Here is an 18,646-nt window from a genome sequence, read left to right on the forward strand (position 1 = left end):
TAAATTATGCTACAAAATCTAGTGGTATTCAATTAGGATTTTAAATTATGCTTTAAAATCCGATGGTATTCAATTGAGATTGTTTAAAATCCATTAAAATCTGATGGTATTCAAATGCTGATGGATTTTTTTTCATTTCATAAAATGATGGATTTTGTGGCATTCTTTGGTGTATTTTAAGTTTTTTGAAATCCCATCAAAATCAATTGGATTTTGAAGCATTGTATTGGATTGGGATTTTAAAGTATTTTTTTGCATTCATGAAATCTGAGGGTATTCGATTGAGATTGTTTGAAATCCATTAAAATCTTGAGGTATTCGATTGGGATTTTAAATTATGCTACAAAATCTGGTGGTATTCAATTGGGATTTTAAATTATGCTTTAAAATCTGATGGTATTCAATTGGGATTGTTTAAAATCCATTAAAATCTGATGGTATTCAAATGCTGATGGATTTTTTTTCATTTCATAAAATGATGGATTTTGTGGCATTCTTCAGTGTATTTTAAGTTTTTTAAAATCCCACCAAATTCAATGAGATTTTGAAGCATTGTACCTAAATCCTATCAACTCTGCTACATTTCATCAAGAATCCGCACAAAATCAAAATCCTAGACAATCCATTAAAATCCATAGACTAAAAACAATACATTAAAATCCCAATCGAATACACCCCCGTCATCAACTCTGTGACATTTTATCAAGAATCCGCACAAAATCAAAATCTCATACAATCCATTAAAATCCATAGACTAAAAACAATCTATTAAAATCCCAATCGAATACACCCCCGTTAGTTTTTGATTATATTTTTTGACAAACCTGATTATATTGATGATATAATATTAATTCTTGAAATATATAATAAATATAACCATATATTAAATAATGTTATTAATTTGTAAACTTATGAAATAATATTAAAAAGTTTTTATGAAATATTGTTAGTTATTGTAATCAATTCTGTTAAAAGATTCATAATTTGTTTTGGGTGATATATTGAATGTCTAAGATCCACTTCGTGTGATTGTCGAAGATCAAAGATTTGGTGTTATACGAAGACCCCAAATTTTATTTTAAGTGAATATTTACTCAAGGATCACGGATCTAGAAAGCTGACAACATGGTGCAACTTTGTAAGAATGGCGTTCCTTGATAATAAAACTCTTTATTGAAGAATAATTTTAAAGACTTAAGAGAACTGTAATTCATATATTCAATATCCCTGAGACTTGGGTGGTGATTGTCATTTCCAAAATACAATACGGGTTTGATTGATGGTTTAGATCACTTGAAGATAAACAAGGCATTGAGAGTTATGTCGTGGCTCAAAATGTGGTACCTAACAGTTGAGCCCGTCTTACTTCTGGGCGTCTACGGATAGTCCTGCAACTTGGGTGCCTTTCTTTATAAAAAAATTATCAACTAAAATATAAAAACGGTCTACCTGAAGTCGTGGATGACGGGGAGATGTCACCTTATGTTCATTGGGAAGCCCTTGAACACTGGCTTGAAAAATTAATTATGTAGTCTGGTGAGCCATACTCATCGAAGAGTATCGAGATAATGTTAAGAGGTCTTACTTTGTATTCCCGTGGGTTGGGAGGTCTTACTTTGTATTTCAGTGGGTTGTATCCAATGGGAGTCGTAGGATCCTCTTGAAAGCATTTTCTAGAAGATCTTGCTATATAGTTTTGTGGTTGTCTGCTATATAGTTTTGTGGTTGTCTTTATCAGAATGCAAGAGGGTGTCCTTGCATTTGTGATAAGTCATGAAACATCGATTTAGACGAGTCTAGAAGAATTTGAGTCCGAGTGTGATTCGAAATGTCATGGATCGAAGAACATGTTTCAAGACCCATGACTAAGTTTCATCATATTGAGACCATTCTAGAGCCAATTTGTTGTCGCGTATTTTCAAGAGTATCGTTCGCAGGAAAAGACTGATATCAATACAAATTTCAAACCTTTTATCTCTTGTAATTCAGAAGTGTCGATAAGAATTTGGTGGGTTTTATCTATCAACTAATTAATATAATTAATAATTAAATATAATAAATATGAGAGAAAACAACCCAAGAATTAGAGTTCTTCGATGGCTATCATGAATGTCTAATTTGTGTCTCTTGTTTGCTAAAAACAATCTTTCTAATATTTATAAACTCCTCTCCCAAGATAGATTATAATGCCTACAATTATCCATTAAAAGCAACTCCCATGGTCAATCAAAGAACACTTGTAAACTATTAAGAACCAAGGATTTTAAGTCTCACAATTCTCATATCAATCTCGCGATCTAATACTCAAATTGTGTCCATCATATCATGTACTAGAATTATAACTCCTCTCTCGATTCGTTATAAGTCCTATGAATACAATTACAGGTTCGCGATTCCTATAATTGTGTTAAGCTCTCAATGACAGATTAACAAATCAAGAGATTACACACTCCAACTAAACAAACATAATAAGCCAAAGAATACTACCCAACTCTTGGATCAAGGGATTAGCTACTCATGATAAGATGAAACAAATATATATTTATACCACAAACCATGAGTTTAAGAATTTAAGTACGAAGAATACAACTTGACGAAAGTGCTTGAAATCCGGATGAATCCCTTCACTCTTTCTTCCAATATCTCTCACAGGTGCTTCCTCCCTTTTCTCTCCCAAAGCTATCTCTATATTATTCTATATGATACAAGTTAGTTGTCTCTAATCTCTATCAAAACCCTAATATATATAAAAGTTCTCTTAATTTACAAGAAAATAAAATATTATTCTAAAACGGGTTGGATTCTGATGCTGAAATTCGCAGGCTGCTGTTCAGGCCTGATTCTGGGCTGATCAGGTTGGATTTTGATTGCTGAACCACTTTAAACTTGTAGAAAATTCCAATATCTTCGCGTGGGCTGCTGAATCGCCCAATTCTGATGTCAGGAACTCAAGTTAGGGCCCAAACAAGATTTGTTTTGCAGACTATCCATAAAATCCAAATTTCCATCTGATTAAACCCAAATAAGCTTAATTTAATCCAACTTGAAGAATATTTATTTTCATGCCATTAAACAATTAAATTATTTAGTAATGACCCGATTATTTACAAATTACTAAAATTATGAGAATAAAATCATATAAAACATATATAAATATATGCTCTATCAAAAGACGGTTGATGGAAAAAACCAAAATTTAATAGGTTTTTCAGCCGAAAATATCTCTGACTTCACCTCTATAAGTGGGTGTATGTACGCAAATTAAGAAGACACGAAAGTAACTCAAATCCTAATATACCAGCTAGGGGTGTCGAACTGTCGATGGATCGGATCACCTTTGATCCATATCCTGATCCGTCTAATTTTATCGGATTTGGATCGGATTATAGTCGGATTTTTTTAAACATGATCCATATCCTAATCCGTATGATTATCGGATTTTCAGATCGGAGCTCCGCTCCATGTATATTTAGAAAAAAATATTCCATTCTTTATATTTAGAATTTTCGGATTGTAGGTAAATTCAATTATGTATCATAAAATAAATATTAAAAAGCGAAATATATAAAACACACATCAGTTATGAGTACACATATTAATCATTAAGACACAACTACAAGAAAACATGAAACTACTGTTAATACACATAACCATCCAGGTAAGCAACTGAAGTTCAGTAACATACATATCCAAAACATGAAAACACTATGTTAAAAAAATGAATACCCAAGTGTCTAATTTATTTTATTTATAATATATTAGTTAAGTATTATATATATTATATATATATAATTATGAATAAATACATTTATATATATATAAAAGTCGGATCGGATCATATTAAATCTATATCCTATACATATCGGATCGGATTTTTTTTTGAATCGGATTTTATTTTAGATGATCCATATCCGCTCCGTTAACTCTTGGATCGAATTGGGTCGTATCGGATATCCGCTCCATTGACAGCCCTAATACTAGCTACCTTAACTTTCATTACCATCACACTCCCATACAAGTTTTAAAAAAAAAAGGTAACCGTCATTGATTTTTATTGCAAATTCTTACATGAACAATCTTAGTGATGAATATTGTGACAAAAAAAAATAAAATCTTAATGATGAATATAGTGTACGGGGAACCATAACTATGCTATCTAAACGGCCTCATTTGTCATCATCGTAAATAATATATGTAAATGCATAGTTCGTGCCAAATTTGTATCTAACCATATATTTATGCATTTTAGTACCTTATCATTAAACTAGACTAGAATCGGAGGGAAGCATAATTTATCTAGCATTTCTCATCCAACATTGAAGTGAAACTAACAACTTAAATTATCTAAAAATTAAAAAATTGTTAAATTTGGAATTAATTTATACAACCGTAATTTTTAACAGATCGAAAATGAGTTGGGGTTAGAGAATACAAAGACTTATAGAATTTAGATTACAAACTATCCTAAAAAAAATAGAGACACTTACATATATTTGGATCAAAAATAAGAATTACATATTCTAATTAAATCTTGCAAATAAAATGAAATGAAGGTCACGTAAATATATATATTTAGACATGACCCGAGTGCCGAGTCTCTGCCGTTTTTCTGCAAAAAAACGACTATTCACATAAACAGTACTAAACTCACAGATATTTGAAGCTCAATCTCAAATAAAATGACATCCCATCAACTTCCACTTCCCTTTATAAGTTAACAGGCATCTATGGACTATCTCTTGCCAGAAATTTTAACTTCTTCGGTATATTGGATGTGAATCCAACAAATACGGTGTGAGATTCTCTAATAATAATGAATTAAGCATTTAATTAGGTGCCTAGGTATATTAAATTTTTGTGATTAGACTTGCTAAGGGTCGTTTGCTTCGTGGGTTTCTGGAATGAAGTATGAGGCTTGTCCATTCCAAACCCATATCTGGTGTTTGGTTGAGAAAACAAAATCCGAAACTCTTACTTTAAACCCCCAAAGTATGGGTTTTTGATACCCAAGTGTGGAGGTGGGTATGAGATGGAGGCATGAGCTATATTCATTTTTTATTTTTTTCCCTCTTTTTAAGTAATGAAATATTAATGTTTGATACAAAATTAAATCAATGATGCAAAAATATATGACAATAATAATTTTATTAATATTTTAAATTAATATATATTAATAACTTATTTTTTATAAAAATTGTATATATTGATTCCAACACTCAACTAGACACATGATATCAGATATGATACCTCAAACCCATACCAGGTTAACCCAATTCCTCATTCCAACCCGATCCAACTCCTCGAACCAAACGACCCTTAAAAGAAGTCTTTAAATTTAAGCTTCTTGTCATGGTCACTCGGTAGGTTCTTTGGTAAATCAAACTACTGTACCGTAATTAATGTAGAACTTCCTCAAATATGAAGTACCGTGAATATAGCGAGCGACTTCAATCCTAATATCTTGCATCCTTAAATACATATACTACTCCAGATGGACTTTTTATATGTTCATTCAGGATTGGAAAAAAGAATCATTTTCCTTATTATCCAGTAATAATTATTGAATAATTTATAAATTTATTCTGTACAAAGATAAACAATTGGTTATGAGATTCCAATGATAAAGCCCAAAACTATGTATATATTTGATATGATTGTTTAATAAAAATCGTTTAGTTATAAGTAATAAAGTTAGAGGTTGTAAAACTGTTTGTGTAGCAAATTATCAAAACTTTTGGGTTTGTATAGTTTTCAGTTTGGCAATTATTTCTTTTTCAAGATTACGAAAAATCAACATTGCTCGTTATCACAAGATAAGATCGAAGAAAGTAACATCCAATAATATATGATCCCAGAAAATAACGTCCAACAGATACAAGATAGATGATGGTAAGTTTAGAATAGACTCTTGAACAAACAAGGCAGCCAGACGGTTGTTTGGAGATAACCTAAATTTTCTAACGTATGACTCAAACTTCTTGTGCGCTACAACTCACTCTAAACTTGCAAGAACAAAACTAAGATAATCCCGGACTTTCTAATTTTGTGGGGATGTTTTCAATTTAGAACCGACCTATTAAGCAGAATCCTAGAATCATTAAGATTCTGCTACAGAACCCTATCTACATGTTTTTGCATCTTTATTTGCGTTCAAAAATAATTTCACAATACAATACGTAAACATGAATTTAAAGCAAAATCCTACGTCTGAACTCACACTACATAAATTTCATATTAATACTACAGAATAAAGAGAATTTTGCTACAAAATGTTATGTTTAACAATAAGAACATCTCCAAGAGACTCTCTGTTCAAGCTATTAACTGAAAAAATAAAAAATTATGTATAAATCAAAGCTTCCAAGTGGCTCTTCAAAAAGTTGGAAGCCCATTCTCTTTCTCCTTTCTTCTTAGGAGCCACGGCTTGACTCTTAACTTATTTTTATCAATAAAAAATTCTTTCCCTCCAATTCATCCCCACTTTTGAATTTGGATCTTTATTATAGCAACGCCCAACATGAATAAAATATGATATATAAAAGAAATATAAAGAGTATTGTTGGAGTTCATGCTCTAAGAGGAACATCACCCTAATTTTCTAATCTAGACAAGTTAACAGGTCATAAAACATTAAGCCAATACATTACACACATTTAGACATTACACAAATATGTGCCATATAAAGCTTTCTCATTTCAACATGGGATTTCAATAGTTCATTTCTCAATTTTTGCTTCTGAGAGAGTAACTTTGGATCATCATAACTCTTGGTCGTTTTGAGGAGAGCACACTGCAAGCATAACTTATTGGGAACACGCATACAATGTCTACTCAATTCCTAGCTCAAAATGAATTGTCAATGTGGGGCTCCTACCCACATTTTCCAACAAAGAGACCCTACTAAGGTCCAATCGACACATCAATATGATTACTCCCTTTGTGCTTGTATTAACAAAAAATTAAAATAACTAATTGTCAAGTTCATTCCCATTACATATGAATCATAAACCGGAAAACACAAACAGAATTGCGAGGTGAAGGAAATACAGAAACCTTATCGATTTATTCTATAACATTTCAGCACATAACTAAGAGAACTTCCTGTTCCATTGAACTGAATATCTGCGGTTGTGCAGCTCTGCGTTTACAAGGGGGCATGGCCAGGAAACTCTATTTCTTCAACAGATATTCTATTTGCACAAGTGCCTGACAATTTTATTTTAAATCAGAAAAAAATCAACTTAGATGGGCATATAAGGGCAAATCTCAACTGCAAGAGATGAGATGACAACGGCATACAGCACCCTTTAGAGAACATTATTACAATTCAAGCAATACAAAATACATGAATCACGAAAGATCAATTAACAGAACAGAATTTTGAAATAATGGCCAGCAAAGAGATTTTGATGTGCGCACACTGACGCACATATATGCTATATCTGGCATTGTATATGCATATATTAGAGAAAGAAAGAAACACCTCTATTGCAATTGCAGTCGGCGTGATATTGCATACATCGTTGTAACCCAGTTTTGCAGCAATATCTGCAGAACAATTGGAGTCACTTTTTAATTATTAAGAGATGGAAACTTGTCAACGGAGATGTAGAGATTTACGACTTATTTTAAATTTCATTCTAATATAAATATATATTGGTATCATATCTGTTCCAAGAAAATTCTCCATTTGACTTTTAGAGTCCAGAATCCAGATGATACTAATTTAGACGCTAATGTAAAAGCAAACTAAAGTAATTCAACATAAAAGCTATATACGCGAATTAGTCAAAGTATTACTTCTTACAGAGTTTTATTTTTAGAATCAATTTCTAAAGGTTGATATGCTGGGGACTGGGGATGAGAGAATTATAATTATTCTATGAGTTAAGGTCAAGAACTAATAAGTTAATAAGTTGAAACGAGTAAGAAAGTGATTGATGAATTGACCCAAAAATAACAGTTGTTCAGGGCTACTGATTATGATCATACTTTCTAAAGAAACCCTAACACTTGCTTTGGTATAGGCTTCACTCCTGTCCTCCCAGAGAGTGCATAAACGCTTTAAAGTCTGCAAACAGAAAAGTAAGGCGGAAAAACAAAATATATGGGTCAAAAAGCCAGCAGAGATAAGTTAATATGGAATAAATTACAACATACACCCTTCTGATTCAGAAGATGTCTCGGTTTCATTCTTTTTTTCTTTCTTTTTGCCAAGTAAATTCAGATACATTCTTTAAAGTCAAACCACAACACATTGAACTTTTAAATTTGATGTAACTTATTGAAACAGATACGAATAGTACAAATCAACTTTAATAGTACTACAAACAACATTGACATTTTATAATCATCTTGGTTTTAAAATTAATATGCAATGGCATAACTCTTGAAATCACAATTAACTATAGAAACACGGATACATTTATCTCTATATACCAAAATGACTTATTGGCAAGTAATGTGCACACACCTTCGCGTAAGCATCACCAGATTCGTTATGCAGCAGGGGTCGAGATTCAGTTCCAACAGATGTAAGCCTCCGAGCTAAGGCTTCCAACGGCACATCTAACCACACACTAATTCCTTTTTGCATGTGTCTCCTGAAAACACAAAATACATAGCTAAACTGATCTATACAAATGAGAAGTAATCAAAACCCAAGTTTAATAAACATTCAAATATTAATGAGAAAATTGTGTACCAGTTAATGGGCCTTATAACCGCACCGCCACCTGTTGAAACAACTAGCCGTTGCATGGAAGACAGCTTCTTCAATACCTCAGTCTAACAAAGTACTTACAGTGAAGTTAGATTTTATTGAAGCAAGACCACGTGTACATATTAACAGCACACAAACAGAACACAGAAACATCTGAATCCTCATTGCACAAAATTATCTGCAAACGCCTGGTACTTATCATGTACAAAATTAAGTCCAAGTGAATTTTAAGTGTGCGGTCAACTATAATTATAGTAATGCATTAGTTAATGCATTACTATATATAGGGGGAAAAAAAAACTTTATAATCATGCTGATTAAATCAATCCTTAAAATCTGGAGTCCATGAGGTTTTAAAACTCGACAGACTGAGGGATTTTTGTATGCTTTGCCAAACATACAGTGTAAGTACATTTATATATACATAAATACACATTTATGTTTTCATATTATGCTTTCCACATCTGTAACTCATGACTCGATTAACCTGGTATAGCAGTGGTTCAGTAGTTTATTGGTATATAATATATATTACTTTTCTAAGGTGCTTTTCAAATGAAAACATGAAGTTTGAGCCGATTATTGATTTCATTTCTTGCTGACTAACCTCATTGTCTCTGAAGAAGCTTTCTCCATGAAACTTGAAGATGTCAGTAACAGTAGTTCCTCCAACAGACAGCTCTATTAAACTGTCACTGAAGAACCAAATAAAGTAGCAGATTGTAATCACCACTATGGGACTATCAGACTTCAACATGCGTACAACAAATATAACAATAACAAAAACTAGTAATAGATGCATATGTCAATGTATCATGTTTTGTATACCGACATCAAGATTATCAGGATCTTCTTGGATAGAAATCTATCTATACTACACTATTAAACCTGAACTTGTGATGATTTCTTGTCCCTTGTTCGTCAGATGATATAAAAAAAAGTTGCCTGTTATTAAACTTTTAAGGTTTTATTATGCTACTAGGGTAATATTGGAGATCTTATAAATTACGTCACTCTGGGCCTTAAAGTAATTGAAAATTGGGTGTTTTCTTATAAATCTATACTATACCATTCTCAGTTCTCACAATCACTATTTTTTTATTTTATTTTAAGCACAATCTATTTAGATACATTCCCTTGCATGGGTGCTACACGTGCTTGTAATGATAAAAAAACGGAAAAATGTAACTGAGCACAAACCTGTCAGAAAATGAGTAACCAAGATTTTCTGATAGAATCTTGCCAACCGTCGTTTTTCCAGAACCCATCATTCCTGCATGCACCATATCAGCTAAATCACATATAGTTTCTGGCACTTCTTTTTTACTTGTGCTGAAAACATTAAAAGGGTAACTGACCAACAAGATAAATGCACCTTCCTTGTAAGTATGTTTCGATCTCTTCTGACTTGTTCTGCAAATTACTAACAGTTAGATAAATACTTATTAGCACTTCATAAATAGTCTAACCCAATTAAAACTATCAGCCTATCAGCTACCAGAAGTTGTGTAAGACTTATTAAGATTCCACAAGTAATCTACGCAACAATGTATAAGCAAACTTTGAACATAAGACATTTACCAAATCAATACATTATAAACTGGATAGATAATGTCAGGCAAAGGGCCATATAATTAGTTAAAACTAATTTGTTGGTCATTTGGACCTTATTTTTAGCCTCTTTACAGCTTAAAACTGACTCGTGAGTTGAATTTTGAAAAGCGGGAAAGAGGTACTAATTTAGTGACTTTTATAGGTTACTAATTTCACTGGACAAATAATAATATTTTACCATCACGGCTCACCGTATGACACTTGTAAGTAACCAAACAAAAATAACTTATAACGAAAAAAATATTTTGCTTTATAGTCTAAAGTCAACGAATTGACTTTTATATGACAAAAACTTTTTTATGTACGCCAAACAAGCCCCGAAACTGACTAGCATTCTCTTTTCATAAATATTAAAAAAATATATATAAACATGGCCAAGGGAGAATTCTGAAATTTTACCTTTAGAATTACAGCTTCATCGAAAGTAGCAGGATAAGTTCCAGACTCCAACACTGAGGCTACAAAGTAAGAAAATTGTTACCGGATAATATCTAGCAGATAGTAGTATTTCTGGTAGCATAACTATGGCCTATGGGTTTATTAGAAAATAAAAATCATTTTATCACATGACACAGCAATGATCGATTTATTGTGTATCTTTATAACATTATATAGAAATTAAGGTAATATATGGGAATCTTGATTGTTAAAAAATATTTTAAGAATCAGAGGATACTTAATTTACTTCGTATATACACAATGTGCCTCTTTTTTTTTGGTATATAATATGGAAATAAATATTCCTTCTTCCTTTCTCCTCAAGATTGTGAAAAGTTTTGATGAAACTATATTTAGGATCTTAGTTCAACATGTACAACATCTCAAGGGAGAGGAGATGTGGAGTATAAGCAGGCTTTAACAATGGTGCAAAATTGAAAAATCTCATCATGTATTTTTGATATAAACAGAAAATCAATTTCTGCAAATAAGTGGTGCATGTGATCAAAAGACCCTTACGTGCACTTAATATAGGTATGAATTCTCAGTTTCTTATCAAAACTTCGCTGAGTTGGTTATCTTGTATTAAAAGGTAAACTAAATTAACAACTAAATAAAGCATACTAACACCGCGATAACAAAAAGCAGCTCAAACAAAGATAATAGTTATAGCTACCTTCATTATTCTGTGGGTAACACGAAAGTTTCAATGCAACTGAGCTATGATAAGCTAGATCCTTTTTAGGTTGCAAATAACTAGAAACAAGAATCGGAAACCTCTCTTCTCTACACCTCCGAGGAAACTGCAATGAACACTCTTTTCTCCTTAATGTCCTTTCTGACGCGATAGACACCGAGAACTGCATGCATTGTGAAGCTTTAGCAGACATCATCCGTCACTACACGCCACAACCAACTCAATATTTTTTCTTCCCAATCTGCCTCTACAAAAACCAAGAGACTAGTCAACCCTTGATACAAATCAGCCAATAAACCTCGAAAAATCATCCCCAACTCATAAAAAATTGAAACTTTCAAACACACACTCATGAAAGAGTACACAATTATGACATTCTCATCTCAATTCATCCCCCCAAACCAAGGGCATTAATCTTTTCATTACAATTGCAATCATCTTCCACTAAAGCTATAAAGAACATTATCATGGTCCATATAACATGAAAATCAGTAAAGATTCAAACTTTATCTAAATTACACTTAATGCTATGACCAATGATTAATACAGTAACCCTTTTGGTAATAACTCAAAATCATCATAGAAGACAAAACAAGAACATGGGTTTGTATATTTTTGTAATTAGAGACACAATATGAGTAAATGGTTGATGATGAAAATGGCAATGAGCACAAAAAAAGGAGGGGAAAGAGAGACTCACCGGAGAAATGGAAATGAGATGAAGTGGTTGCAGTTTTTGTTTTTGTTTTAGAGAGGTAGGTGAGGGAAGTTCTGGTCTGGTAACTTTTTTCATTGAAAAGTATTTCTACCTAACTTATTGATAAAAAAAATAAGGAAAATATATATGGGTTGGGCTGGGTTGCTTTCGGCGTGACATACTAATGGGTTGGGCTTCCATCAATTAACAAACTCCATAAATTTTAAAACCCAATCCGTCTCACATAAAACCCATCTTAAAACCAGCGTTGTTTCTCTTCTCCACAGCTGCTCATCCTTCTTCTTCGTCTTGAATCAACACCAACAAAGGTCTGTTAGGTTACCGTACAACCAGCAACCATGTCGACGGTCATGCAGAAAATCAAAGATATCGAAGATGAGGTCCATCTCTCTCTCTCCCTCTATCTGTATCTATCTCTCCCTTTATCTGCATCTCTCTCTCCCTCACTCTGTCTCTCTCTCCTGTATCTATAGTGATTTGTGAACTGCGTTAATGATTGATTTGACAAGATTTATGTATAAGCTCAATGACTACCTGCTGAAACGAAATTTTTGATAAAATAAGGTTTAGTGGATTAAATTATAGAATATTTTCCTTGGTTGGTTATATTCAGTGGGATTTAGAATAGATGATACTAAATTTCGAGCAAGAAGATGTGCCTATATTGGGGCGAAGCTTTAATTTTTGGAACTGTTAGGTCATAAATTAAGAAAGACACTAGGTTTTAAACCTCAATAAATGAAAAAAAATAATCTCAAATTGTTGTATCCTTGTACCCGTGCCTTGAGCTTCTTAGATGCGAAAACCATTCAGGTGAAAGAAGCTTTAAATAGGCTATAATTTTATGTGGTGATCGAATTATATTCTATAAAGTAATGTTTTATTTGATGAGGCAGTTTTCAGGTTATTATTTTCTGTCAGATAATCATTAAATACACAAGTGTAATTTCTCACTTTCTGCACAGAACTTGTTGCTAGCTTAATAAAAATCAACTTTAGGTGCTGAGAGTCTAGGAGAGGTGAAGTGTGTAGTTTATCTTTGATCCCATAAATCGTGTGGTATAATGGATTTATGAGGTACAGTACAGTACAAGAAAAAATAAGAAATCTTTGTTAAGTGCAATTATTGAACGTTACTAACCTAAAATATACTATGAGAAGAACATAATATACTGGATTATTACCAACCAGCGCATATAATTCTTAGCCTTTGGTGTAAAGTGTTCCTTATAGCTCATATGTATATTTTTCACTTGTCTGCGGTGCAAGTGATGATCTGAGGTCGACTGTATAGAATCTTATACTTATGTTGATACTGGTGCTTGTATTTTGTCTTTGCCTTGTTCGTATATTGCTGATGTGATTTTACCTTCTTATTCACTCTTAGATGGCACGGACCCAGAAGAATAAAGCTACTGCCCACCATTTAGGTTTGCTGAAGGTAATCATAATTCTTTCATGTGATGTAATTGTAGCATATGTAATAATTCTCTCTACTTTAAAATGATGTTAAGTAACAAAGATACTTAATAATGTCTTGGTTTTGAATTTTTGTTTGTTGGACTTCAAGTATAAAACTGTATTTGCAAAATGTGTAAAACAACAAACCCAAGTTCTCTCCGGTTTTAAGTGAGGTAGTACGTTTTGAGTACATGACCATCTGACGACCATTTCACAGTATCTTTCTAGCTAGTTTTTTTCGTTGTGACGTTTTCATTGCTTAATTTCTTCAACTATAAAGTTCATCTGATTCTCTTTTTAATGCCAGGCTAAACTTGCAAAGCTACGACGGGAGCTTCTTGAGCCTTCAACTAAAGGAGGTGGTGGTGCAGGTGAAGGGTTTGATGTTACCAAAAGTGGAGATGCGAGGGTTGGTTTAGTGGGTTTTCCGTCAGTAGGGAAATCAACGCTTTTAAACAAGTTGACCGGAACTTTCTCAGAGGTGTTCTATTCTTAAAAGTGATCCCCTGTGATCTTTGATATGAAGAACTGACATATACAACGTCCAGTATCTTGTGGTTTCTAACACAAGAAAAAAGAATAATGAACTAAAATATCATTTGAAGACATAGTTGTACTAATCACTTATGTTCTTTAGAAATAATATTGCAAGCTCAATCTTTCATAGAAATTTTAAAACACATCAAGTGGAACAGATGCTTGTCACATAGTCCAAAGTACATAAAGTAAATGTTTTATATAGTTCATTTTATTACTCCCCTAATCCTTTTTATAAATGCCTTTTTGTCCAGTGCTACAATGATATAAATGTTTGTTAAAAAAGACTGCTACTTGTGCATTTCCTAAAAGTGTTTTTTTTGTCCCATTGGTTACAGGTTGCGTCGTATGAGTTTACCACCTTAACCTGCATTCCAGGTGTGATAACATATCGAGGGGCTAAAATCCAGGTACTTTTATATACTGCAAGTGTTATCATATACTGTAGTAAACTATTTGGTGGGTCCAACAACTCTGTTGCTAGATATATGTATCACAACTACCTGGGTCTGTTTAGATGTCTATAATCTCGTTGAAATTTCATAATATGCCGAAGGAAATATGAAAATCTCATTATACAGATTCCATAGTTCAGGCAACGATTCACTAAAACTCACCTGATGACAAATTGAACTAGTCTGCCGAAACAATTTAGTCCTAAATTTATGTTGCATCTTCACAGAGGTCAATAAGAACTGATCCATCTTTGTATAGAAATGACATCAAATTGGGTACATATAAACTATAGTCGGTATATCTTGTGCATATGCATTATTACTGATCATTTGTATAAAATTGATAAAATTATATTTACTTACATTTGTCAGTTGGTGACTTTGCCTTTTAAATCCTGTAGAAATTTCATGAATATATCGTGAATGCAGCATTGAGGCATTGACGTCCTTTGTTACTCAAATATTATATCCTGCCATTTTCAGTATTTATAAGTCATCCTGATCTTTGATGTCATATCATATGTATGGCAGTTGTTGGATCTCCCTGGTATCATTGAGGGTGCGAAGGATGGTAAGGGTAGAGGAAGACAGGTAATTGTGCTGTTGGTTTATTATTTTGTAATTTTCTGAAACATTAAACATCCCATGAGACAAAGTTCCATTTTATCGTTTGTCTTGTTGTAAGAAATATTTAAGTTTAGAATCATGATCCACAAATGAATTTACAACTGCCCTGACTAGATATTTTTGGTTCATATGCATATGCTATCTGACTTCTATTCTACAGGTTATCAGTACAGCCAGAACGTGCAATTGTATTTTAATTGTCCTGGATGCAATAAAGCCAATAACTCACAAACGTTTGATTGAGAAAGAACTTGAGGGATTTGGCATTAGGTATCCCTTTCTGTTGGAGTCTTATATTGTGTAAAGTTTCATTATTTTTTTTTGGTTTTTGTAGAAGCTATCAAACTGTCTTGCGAAATGTTTTTAGTATATGAACAATGTAACAAGGTTCGCTGTAGCTTGAAGACTGGTAGTAGTAATAGTACATATGAACAGTGTAACAAGCTTGGGTGAAGCTGGAAGACTGTCTGAATTAATAGTACATAATATCTAAAATATATCTTAATGTTTAAATTGAAAAATGCAAACAATATGTAATATGTCAGAAGATCTAGATAACAAGACTACCAATTAAAACAGGAATGATGTCTTCATTTGTGTACTTGGCTGTTTGTGTCTTGTATTACCAATATAGTGATTTTAACAGAAAAGGTCTTGTTGAGGATAAACAATTTAGTGTTTCTTGACCAGAATAGGGTCTGTTATTGGTGAGGAGATGCCCATTCTTGGAAGCATATTTGTAACATGTCACTTGTGCATTCATTTTCCTCCTGCTTTATTTTTCTTTTCTCTTCTTTCTAATGCTGCACATCTCTTTACTCTGATCTTCCTCTTTATTTAGGTTGAACAAGGAACCCCCTAACCTGACATTTAGAAAAAAAGAAAAGGGTGGCATAAACTTCACATCTACAGTACCCAATACACATCTGGACCTCGACACTGTGAAAGCAATTTGCAGCGAATACAAAATACACAATGCTGATCTTACCCTGAGGAATGATGCAACTGCTGACGATCTCATTGACGTCATTGAAGGGAGTCGGGTGTATATGCCCTGCATATATGCTGTCAACAAGATAGATCAGATAACACTTGAAGAGCTAGAAATTCTCGATAGACTTCCTCACTACTGTCCTGTCAGGTAATCATCATGTTATAACACTCGTGTTTACATGTGAAATCTTGATTTAACATCATGCAAGCAGAATAGCAAAATATAGAGCAAGTGATCCCTGTGAATGGAAACAATATATGGTATCCCGTATATAAATTCATGTTTATTCATTTTGTGTTATGCTAATTCTACATTGGTTTTTACTCATTTGATTTAGTTTTTTGTATTAAACCTTGTAATTTACTTCGTTAATAAATTTCTGAAATTGTAGTATTCCGATGTTGTAAAACTACATAACTGACGTCAAGATCATGTAAGAAGTTTACAATTAATTACATTGTTGACATACACGAGTCCTATTCCTATTCCTAATATAGATAATATCTTTGTTAGTAGTGGTTCTGCTTGACACATAGGCTGTATATATTACTCTTTTGTTTAGGGCTATAGCCCGGTGTAAAGTTGATGATGGCAAGTACATAGCAGGCCAGTCCATTGTCAGTCATAGCATATGGAATACGATTTCTCTTTATCCACGAAATGATTTCTATGTAGTTTAAGAACTTGATATACTATAGCAGCATGAGTGTCAGCCATTCAGGTGCATTTTGCAGAATGCTTCAATGTAAACTGTCTTGGTGCTTGCCTGTCATTTACAAAGTTAAGAAAGCTCTAATTGTAAGTTCATGTCTTTGCTGCAGTGCTCACTTGGAATGGAATCTTGATGGCTTGCTGGACATGGTTTGGGAGTATCTATGTTTAACTCGCATATACACCAAGCCAAAAGGGATGAATCCAGATTACGAGGACCCTGTAATCTTGTCATCAAAGAGAAGAACAGTCGGGGACTTCTGCACCAGAATCCACAAGGACATGCTTAAACAATTTAAGTAGTGAGTGTTCTCCTTAATGTCATCCTAGTCTCACAAGGGTTTTCAAAATTGGGCCTTGGGTATATTCTGTAAACTGCTCTATAAAATTAGTCAAGGGTCAACACAGTTGTTGAATGTTCACCAGAAATATTTAGCCTGCTAGGTCATTAAACTTACTCTTAAAATCTCAACTAAACTATAAGTTTCCTAATTATAATGATTCATCTTCCTTGTAGAGTAATTATTTAAGATGCTATGATGTAAACAGAACCAGAGCGTTATTTGAGAATATCACATCTAGAAATTGCCCTTCTGTTCTTGGTGCTTGCAATTTTTTTCTTTGAGATGATACTTTTGGCCTATGTTACTCGGACTCTTCATTTTGTCTTGAAGTTCCCCACGTCGGACATGGAAACTTGGACTTGGGCACTTATTTTAGGCCGAAAACATGTACATTTTTCAAAATATTATCAAGTCCGTTGCATGGACACGTATCCATGTCGGACACTTCTAGCCTAGTCCGAGTAACATAGCTTTTGGTACTAAAATGCACATATGGAATTCATTATCCTTCTCACAATAGTCTCATAAATTAACTCTGTAATGATGCAGTGCATTGGTTTGGGGATCAAGCGCAAAGCACAAACCACAAAGAGTGGGCAAGGTATAATACTATATGAAATTGTTTGCGATTATGCTATATTTATATGGCCGTTCTTTTATTTTCTTAAAACCGTAATCTTCTTGTGTATTTTTTATGTTGCATAGTCATGGTGATGTTAGTAAACATTTATGACGTCTCTTTATACTTCAACCTTTTGTTTTCTTCAATACCAGGAGCATGAACTTGAAGACGAAGATGTTGTGCAAATTATAAAAAAGGTGTGAGGTTACAATTCAGAACGCATGTTCTGAAGTGTATTAAAACTCTTAGAGTGCTGGGTTGGTTTACTGCGTTCTCTGTCCTGGACATGGCACCCAGCTAGTATTAGTTTTGGTAATGATGGCTTGATGTTGTTAAGCAGCTTGTTCCAGCTTTTTGTCCCAAAGTAGTATTACAAATTAAAAGAAGCAAAGCATGTTTAAGCTCCGTTATTCTAGTATGTGTCAAGAGCCTGTCTTGTGAACCAAATGTCTGGAGGGATGTTGGGTGTTATATCACAAGAAATGTGTGAGCTATTTGTTAAACACTTTACAACTTGAGTTTATTGAATGTTGAACTTCTAATTTTATCAGCAATTTACATTGGCTATGCACAAATTTAAGACTGATCTTGAAGGTAATTCAGTCAAATTTGAATGATCTTGCAAGTGTACTAGGTCTTGATCTATCAGAAACTTTGGCAAGTCTCGTTACAATCTTACAATATGGTCATGTTTACAATTAAATTG

At 33.2% G+C, this 18,646-nt stretch overlaps 2 protein-coding genes across 5 annotated transcripts; one reads left to right on the forward strand and one right to left on the reverse strand.

Annotated features, from left to right (window-relative positions):
- Positions 1-6,925: 6,925 nt before the first annotated feature.
- LOC108204238 (shikimate kinase, chloroplastic) lies at positions 6,926-12,285 on the reverse strand. Of its 4 annotated transcripts, none has more exons than XM_017373572.2 (11): positions 12,172-12,285; positions 11,451-11,718; positions 10,736-10,794; positions 10,081-10,135; positions 9,923-9,995; positions 9,330-9,417; positions 8,705-8,787; positions 8,474-8,603; positions 7,993-8,071; positions 7,484-7,548; positions 6,926-7,206 (listed from the first exon to the last, which is right to left on the reverse strand). In XM_017373572.2, exons 2-11 carry the CDS (start codon positions 11,665-11,667, stop codon positions 7,171-7,173), a joined length of 885 nt encoding a protein of 294 aa, XP_017229061.1. In that variant the 5' UTR covers positions 11,668-11,718; positions 12,172-12,285; the 3' UTR covers positions 6,926-7,170. The 4 variants fall into 4 exon arrangements, with proteins under 4 accessions (XP_017229061.1, XP_017229062.1, XP_017229063.1 ...); XM_017373573.2 differs by having other exon boundaries at positions 11,451-11,712; positions 12,172-12,274; XM_017373574.2 differs by having other exon boundaries at positions 8,018-8,071; positions 12,172-12,247.
- Positions 12,286-12,302: 17 nt separating this feature from the next.
- LOC108204237 (developmentally-regulated G-protein 3) lies at positions 12,303-18,494 on the forward strand. Its single transcript, XM_017373571.2, has 10 exons — positions 12,303-12,569; positions 13,577-13,630; positions 13,958-14,131; positions 14,526-14,597; positions 15,174-15,233; positions 15,430-15,539; positions 16,111-16,410; positions 17,085-17,276; positions 17,868-17,919; positions 18,093-18,494. Exons 1-10 carry the CDS (start codon positions 12,528-12,530, stop codon positions 18,141-18,143), a joined length of 1,107 nt encoding a protein of 368 aa, XP_017229060.2. The 5' UTR covers positions 12,303-12,527; the 3' UTR covers positions 18,144-18,494.
- The last annotated feature ends 152 nt before the right edge of the window (positions 18,495-18,646 follow it).

The sequence above is a fragment of the Daucus carota genome, chromosome 1, assembly GCF_001625215.2.
Source record: "Daucus carota subsp. sativus chromosome 1, DH1 v3.0, whole genome shotgun sequence".
In the NCBI taxonomy this organism is placed as follows: Eukaryota; Viridiplantae; Streptophyta; class Magnoliopsida; order Apiales; family Apiaceae; genus Daucus; species Daucus carota.